General features: G+C 58.3%; 1 protein-coding gene across 1 annotated transcript; it reads right to left on the minus strand.

Moving 5' to 3' along the window:
- Nucleotides 1–5173: 5173 nt before the first annotated feature.
- Nucleotides 5174–7636, minus strand: LOC104494561 (mitoferrin-2). The gene is made up of 2 exons (XM_010137414.1): nucleotides 7524–7636; nucleotides 5174–6092 (listed from the first exon to the last, which is right to left on the minus strand). Exons 1-2 carry the CDS (start codon nucleotides 7537–7539, stop codon nucleotides 5575–5577), a joined length of 534 nt encoding a protein of 177 aa, XP_010135716.1. The 5' UTR covers nucleotides 7540–7636; the 3' UTR covers nucleotides 5174–5574.
- Nucleotides 7637–8023: the final 387 nt, after the last annotated feature.

Here is an 8023-nt window from a genome sequence, read left to right on the forward strand (position 1 = left end):
CGGGCTGCCGGCGGGGTGCTGGTGCCCCCGGTTCCCCCGGGGCTGCCAGCTGGGACACTGCTCCCGGGGCCTTTGCCCAAGCGAGATACGCCACTGCCATCTATCGGCGACAACCCGGGGACAGAGAGCGACAGGTACCTCTCTGTCCCTGCCACTCGACGCTGCAGCATCTCTGCGTCTGGTGTTGGCTGGTTTGGGGGTGCCCAAGTAGCCCTGCAAGGCTTGGAGAGCTGCAGAGCCGTCCCCGGAGCTGAGGACGGCAGCGGGACACGCTGGGCACTGGGAAGGTTGGGCTGGTTGCGCTGGCTGTGGGCAGGCTGGTGTCTCCCCATGGCTGAGCTTGCCAGGAGCTGGGGGTCTCCCGAGACACACAGGAGCTTTGCTGCAGCAGGCAGCATCGCTGGGGCTTGGACACACAGCGAAAGAAAAGCACCCACATGTACCCCCGCTGTGGCGGGAGAGCTGGGGACAAGGCCAGTGTCCTTTCCCAGTCTCTGGCCAACGTGCAGGTTCCTTTCTACAGAACAGTGTTTTTCTAAGTGTTCTTTTGGCTGAGTGCAAGCATCAAGCACGTCTTTGTGAGAGCTCCAGCGTGTTTTTAGCACTGATTATCTTCTCTGTCCCAAAGCAGTGAGATTCATCCAATGCTGGGAGCCTCTCACAGAGCTCCTGATGCCCAGGCACCACTTGCAACCTCTTGCTACCACATTTGGCCCCAGCAAGCCCTTGCCCAGGAACGTTTTCGGTGGTTGTAGCACCCAGCACCTTGTGCCCATTACAGCTGCATCCTCACCAGAGGGAGCTGTGTCCCTGATGGAGGCACAGCCCAATTTTGTCCCGATTCCCTACTCCCTTCCCTTTCTATAGCCCTTGGCAATGCTCCAGGTGAAGTGGGCACCCAAAAGTGCCAGGGACATAGGAGAAGGCTGCTTGGCTTTGCATTACTCCTGGCACCCACCTAGCCATGCCAGCCATGGTCTGTGCCTTTCCAGGACAATTTTATGTCAGCCCTCATGCCGTAGCTGTCCCAGGGAGGATCGCAGGGCTTCTCTGGGGCTAGCGCTGCCAGCAGTGTGATACCTGCAGGCTTGTTGGGCTGGGAATATGAGGACTGGTGCCCACCCACATCTCCTGGAACAGCCCTTGCTTCAACTGCTTTTGAGACTGACCTGAGGGCAGGCTCTAGTGTCATGGCACACATGAGCTGTCCCCACTGTCCTCACCCATGTGCCCTTGGGAGAGTGACCTCTGCCGCCATCCCTGTACCACCGCTATTCAGACCACGAGCAGCTCTTCTCCCACCTCTGCCACCTCCCCAATGCAACACGCCATCTGCCTGCACCCTGGCTGCAGCCAGGCAGCATCTGCGCTGGGCCACTTTGCAGTCCTGTTGTCAGGGGCTTTTGACACACAACCCTGCACTAAGTACAGGTGTTACCAGTATCTCCCAGCCCAGCCCTGGCAATTGCTTCCTCTGGTGGCTTGTTATAGCGAGGAAAGCAGGTTTTCAGCCTCAGCTTTACCTTTCAGGCTGTATTCCCTTCCTTCCTGCACCACGATGCTCAGTCAGAGCCAGGCAGGCTCTCAGCTGGGAGCTGTTTCTCAGCAGTTTAACCCAGGCAGCAACGTGCACCAGAAGAGGCTTTCCCAAGGCCCACCAAAGGCAATGTCTGCTCTGTGTCCAGGCAGCCCCAGCGCCCATGTTTACCTCTGCTGTAAGGCCATGGGGTCATGAGAACTTGAATGACTTTATTGGGGTCTGACAGAGCCCTGAAGAATCCCAGAGCCAGGGTGGGTTGGGGCTAGAGGGGGTCTGGGAGCCCACCTCCCCACTGCCTGTGGGCTCCAGCCACGCAGGGCTGTCCGGCACCCGCTGCAGAGGGGCTGGGGAGCAGGAAAGCTAGGGTAGCCTAGGGTGCTGGCAGAGGAGGGTCAGGCATGTGGTTTGGTAGGGCAGTGCCCTTGCCCCTCCTCCACCTGCCCCTGAGCTGGACTGGCAGAGGCCCCTGTGGGCTGGGACTCAGCACCTTGTGTGGGATCCCTGGGGCGGTAGCAGCTTGGGAGCCCACTGGCCCCCGGCTGAAGGTACAGGGCAGACACGCTGGAGGGATCTCCCCTCTTGCTCTGGGGGAGATGAACCACCCCCAGCTCTCCTCATCCAAGCTCTGACCTTAACCTGTGGGAGGGCGAGCATCTCCAGTTACCCCAGGAAGGCAGCCAAGGCCTCCTGAGCTGCTCCTGTCACAGCAAACTTGGGTTGTCTGAAATAGCTTGGGCTTGTGCCATGGCAGAGCTACAGCAGCCCTGGATCTATCACCTGAAGCAGGGCAAGGCTGGCAGTGCTGTCTGGCTCTGCCTGCTCAGGGGCTGCAGGGCTCACCCCACCTCAGACTGGAGAGTCAGGACAAGGCTCGAGGGGCAGCTGGACGTATAAAGGGAAGACAAGGCAGCAAATCCCTGCCCATGCTGGATGCGGCCGGGGATCCTGCAGGGAGGCAAAAGGAAAAGGGGTTGTCTCTGAAACTCAGCTGGGCTGAATGTGGCTTCCTTGCTGGAAAGCCAAAAATAGTCTCTTTACTCAGAAGAGGCTGTAGGAGGGATCTCACTCAAAGCACAGCCAAATACCTAAGCGGCCATAGGACACAGCAGCGTGGCTTCTCTGTGGTGTTATCAGGCCTTGGAAAGGCAGCGGCTGTAGCTGAACCAGGCAGTACCTCTGTTACCCCTGGGCACCTCATCATGCCAAAGGTGCCAGAGGAACCTGGATAGCTGGCGAGGGGACACCCTCACCCCTGCAGAGCTGGGGAGCAGCTGCATGCCGCCATGGCCAAACCTTAGTCTGTGCCAGAGGTTCAGCTCAGGGGATGGAGATGGCAGCAGGACAGGGGATTTTTACAGTCCCTGGCCCAAGGGATAACTGGAAAACCCCTGGGCAACTCCGCCGACCCTGCAGCACCAGACCCCTCACAGACAGCACCATCCTCCCTGGGGCTGCTGCCTGTACTGGGCAACACCAGCTGGGGCTGGGTAAGCTGGCAAAGCACGGAGAGACCAGAAAGGTCATGCTCTTGCCAGGGTAGCGCTCAGGCCAGTAGCTCACACGGCAGCATCTCTGTGCTGTGCTGACTCATCATCTTCCCATTCCTGGAGGTCTCAGTCTCTCCCCCCGCACTTCTGTGGGCAGTTATTCCTGGAAACACCCTGAAGTCACCCTCAATCATGCCTTCGCCTGCTGACATTTATAGAGCTTCTCCCAGCAGCTGATGGATTTAACAGTGTGAATGTACCCCCAGCCCCAGCCCGTGTTTATTCCTTTCCCTCCATGGGGTCTCTCATTGCCCTGGTGTGTGGTGAAGGCTAAAGGTGAAGCTGCAGCCCTGCTGCCAACAGCTCTCAGCTTCTTGGCAGGGAGACCCATCCTGGCAGAGCCCGGTAGTACCAGTCTAATGCCCTGCCCACCAAGCTAATCCTCCTCTGGTCTCTCCCAGCCATTCCTGCCTCTTGTATTTCTTCCTCTTGGGTGGAGGAGCCACAGAGCTGCCACATCTTGCAGTACTCCGACTGTTTCTTAGAGCCCCACCTCCTGAAATGGTGAGAAAACTGGAGGCTCCCACCTGCTGGCGTCTTTTGTTTCTTTGAGGAGTTTCTTGTCCTCCTGCTTGTACAGTAAAAGCAGGAACCAGGAGCCTGCAAACTTTGCTAGGGAGCAGAGGATGGGCACGCAGTCCCGGCAGACCTGGGATGCAGAGCAGTGGTTGTGGCTGCTCTGTGCCCAGAGACACCCAGTCCTGCCAGGCAGCTGTTGAAAATTCCATGGGCAGTCACTCAGCATCTGTCACCCACCCTCAGGAACCAGGGACAAGAGAGATGGTTCAGGGAAAGGTGGAGCCAGGGCTCTTCTGGGGCTTGGGCAGAGTATTGAGCACCCACGCTTGCAGTGTGGGGGTCCTTGGCCTCCAGCACCCCAGCAGTGCTGGCACCCAATGCCCCAGAGGGCTGCACATCTCCCCTGCTCACCCAGCAGCCTTTCCAGCTGCAGGGAAACCCCTCTTTTCCTCTGTCACAGTCCACCTCAGCAGACCTCTGTGCAGGCCTGGCCAGAATGGCAGATCCTCTGGAGCAGCTGTGAGCTGACCCAGATGCTCGCTGGCAGCACATGCCACAGCTCTGAATGCATTTCCTCCTGGGAGTTATTTTGGGCATGGTGCCGTGGGATGAACACCCCTCCTGCAAGCACTATGGGAGCATCCCGCAAGAGGCAAGCACCACCTGCGGGCACCCGGCTCAAGGAACCCGGAGCCCTGGTCTGGGAGGGTTGGCACAACTAGGTGATACTTCACTGCTCAAGACACAACCCGGCAAAGTGGCCTTGCAGGGCCGGAGCTGGGTGGGACCCCAAAAGAAGATGGTATCAAGACAGGTAACAGGTTAAAAAAATAAGCTGTTCTATTATCATTAGATGGGAAAAAATATTAGCACTTTGAGCAAGTGGGTTGGTAGAATTTTAAGATGCTCATTAAGCATCAAACTAGTTTTATTACTCAAAATCAGGGGGCAAAAGCTCTGCTGAGCCCCAGATCTCCTATGCACGGTGCACAAAGCCCCCCAGCTTCACCCAGCACCAGCATTCCTGTGCTGACCCAACACACAACCCATGATCCTCCTGCCACACACCTCCATTCAGAGAGGTTTGGAAGAGGACACCCCGCCGTCAGACTGAGGGCGAGGGATTTCCTGGCTGAGCATGAACTTCAGCTTCCCCAGTGGTCATGGCCCATGCCAGCAGCAAGCAATGAGCCACAACCCAAAGGGGATGGGGACCACCCTCCTCCTGGCACATTGCCAGGGTGGCCAGGTCAGGCAGGCCCCCTCCTCCCACTGCCAGCCCCAGACGCCACTTTCATTCCCCCTCCGGTAACCATCAAGAGTGCTCAGCGCAGGGCACAGTCAGAAAGGTGCGGTGCTGGGAGCTGGGCCACATGGGAGTAAGAAGGGGACATGAGGACAGAGCAGAACTGTTTTTATTGGAGGTGTCAAGAGCAGGAACAACAACAAACCTACAGGCTCCCCTCCTCAAGTGCCATCCTCCCCCTGTCCCACCACTACCGGGGCACTCAGCATCACGTGTGCGTGCTACAAGACAACGGCAAGGCTTACACTTCGCTTAAGCCAAAAGCCAGACAAAGACCCCAGCATCTCAGGCAGTGCTGCCACCCCTCCCTTGGCGACTGCGAGCTCAGCGTGGCCCTGCCAGAGCCAGGGCAGGACATTCTCCTCTCCTTCCGAGCAGGGGTGAGCTTTGCACGAGAGGAGGTTTTGGTTAAGGGAAGGACAGGAGCACAGCTCCACCAAAGTGCCGGGGGACAGGACCTGGGCTGCAGCTCCCAGCAGGAGATTTCAGAGGACCCTGGGAGAGAGCAAGCTGTGCAGCCTGAGCAGAGCTGCAGCAGCCACAGGCAAAAACCAGCATCGCTGCCCCCTCTCTTCAACACAAACCAAACCGAGGGGGAGAGGGGTCAGGAGACAAACGAGGAGGGGAGGTGAAGCAGGTCTGGAACGGCATTCGGCTCTGGCTCACTTCCCAGCCCGGCGCTCCTCCTGGCGCTTGGTGAGGATGTATTTGAAGAACTCGTACACAGACCAGGCAATTGCTGTTGAGGGCATCTGATAAATGACCCTCGCCTGGACCCCTCTGAAGTAGGCAGTTACACCACCCACTTGGTACACCGTCCTGAAGGCATTGGCCATGCCTGTGATGTGTCCACTGATGTTGGAGCTCAAGGCCAGGGACTCCTGGGTGTTGAGCAGTGTTTTGCAAACGTCCAAAGGCGTAGTGGCAGCAGCAGCAACAGCTCCCGCACAGGCTCCGGAGACCACGTGGGAGCCTGGGTTGTACTGTCTGTGGGGGTTGAGCTGCTCTTGCAAGAACTCGTAGGTCATGAAGTGAATGGCTTGGAAGGGGATGTTCATGGTGAGCTGGGTGGTGTAGCTGCGGTAGAAAGCTCCGGCCCCTTCGTTGCGCCACACAGCTCGCACACAGTCCGTCACACGCTGGTAAGGCGAGTTGTACATCTGCATCCTCTGTTTGACCACTTGGGACAGACGGCGGCAGCCAGCAGCAGCAGCCAGGACCCAGGCGCAGAGGAGAGGAAAGAGAAAGGGTAAGCGTGAAGCCAGGCTTCCTCACAGTGCCCGGAGTTTGGTCATGCTGGCTTAAGGGCTAGCGATGAACTAGGACCAGCAGTGCCACGTGTGTCCCCAGGCAGGACCGCAGCCATTCAGATGTGCCGAGGCATCACCATCACACAGACATAGCCACCTGGAGACCTTGCAGCTGCCACAGCCCCGGGAACAGCCCGATACCCAGGTGCTTACACTCCAGATCCACCCTCGCTCCCAAACGACTCACATCTCCCCATCCACCACTGCAGAGCTACTGCGCAGTCAGAAGAAGCCCCCCTGCATCTATTCTCTTAGCTTCCAGACAGCGCTCAATCTGGATGAGCCTGTCCCTCCCCAGCCGCCCGCGCTGCAGCCCAGAATAACCACAGCACACCGCAGAGCTCACCAGACAGGAATCATCAGCAGCCGCTGCTGAAACACAGTTGCTTCAGGACAAGGACCAAATGCCACCCCACCCCCCAACACATCCAAGCGCCAGGCAGGGGTGCCCGGAACACAGCGTGCGGCTGTCCTGCCTACCCCATCTCAGCGTGACCACAAGGAGCTAAACACGATATGACTACGAACTACACGTTGTGATAAGATGAGCTCCAGGGAAGCAAAGACAACGGCCCGGCCACCCAGCTGCCTGCCTCTCAGGGTCCCAGCCAGGCAGTGGGCAGGGAGAGCTTTGCTGGGTCCAGATCAGCTGGAGCCTGCACCGTCACGAGGCCTCCAGTGTTAAGAGGAAAAAAAGAGTTAATGGCTGGTCTTTCCTTGTTATGCTTCCCTCTCCCACCAAGTTCAAAGACTTTAATTACAAACTCCCTCTCTCTTTTTCATACATACCAGGCTCAACAAAATCAGTATCTTCCAGACATTCTGCAACACAAGAGCTCCCTTCTCCCAACTCCGCCAGCATGCCTTCTGCACCCCATTCGTTTAATTTTCTTCCTGAACACAGGCGCAGAACCGTACCACGTCCTCCTGAGATCTCACCACAGCAACGCCCAATTTCCACACACTCAGAACAACTTCAACAGCACGAATCGCACCTCTCCTGCCTTCTGTCCTGCTCCAGGTGACTGTCACCTGTCAGACCACTGGGTGAAAGGGCGGTGCTCTCCCGGCTCCTCCTAAGCTAGGGTTTGCTGCACTCCCCAGAATTAGTTTCTTCTACCTACCCTCTCTGTAACAGGCAGGCACTGGAAGCCCTAACTGAAGTCACGGCCACTGGCCCCCAAAGGATCCTTACAGTCAGGTGAGTAATGAGGAGAGCACCCTCCGCGCTGCAGTGGGGACCCAAGCGGCACGGGCAACCCCCGATCCTCCCCTCCCCGGCAGGCCAGGACCATCGTTACCTTCGGCAGGGTTCATGGCCGCATCGTGGAGCAACGTTGCTACACACCCGGCTGCACCTGCAAAACAAGAACTGCCACATGTGAGGGGGGGGGAAGTGAGGGACCCCGGGGCTCTACCACAGCCCCGAGTGCCCCGCCAAGGCTCAGGAGGAGGCCCCTGGAAAAGGGCGAGATCCGAAGGCAGCCTCCAACTCCTCTCCAGGAGACAGGCTGGTCCTCAGCAGTTCCCACCCAGAGAGAGGTCAAGGAGGGAGAGAATTGCAACAGGTTGTGAAGTCCTGGGCCAACCAGCACTCGCTCGGGAAAAGGCCGATGAAACCAGTTGACAGGGGGCCCAGAGGACAGTCAGTGTCCCTGCGCCCCACAGAGAAGGAGAAACCCAACGGCCCTCTGCTGCATGCCTGAGGTGCCCTGCTCTCCCCGTGGCCCCACGCTTTCCCCACCATGGCAGCTCCTTGAGTCGAGTAATGGGCACCATGGCGAGACAGACTCCGAAAGCA

The sequence above is a fragment of the Buceros rhinoceros genome, unplaced genomic scaffold (genome assembly GCF_000710305.1).
Source record: "Buceros rhinoceros silvestris isolate BGI_N320 unplaced genomic scaffold, ASM71030v1 scaffold45285, whole genome shotgun sequence".
In the NCBI taxonomy this organism is placed as follows: Eukaryota; Metazoa; Chordata; class Aves; order Bucerotiformes; family Bucerotidae; genus Buceros; species Buceros rhinoceros.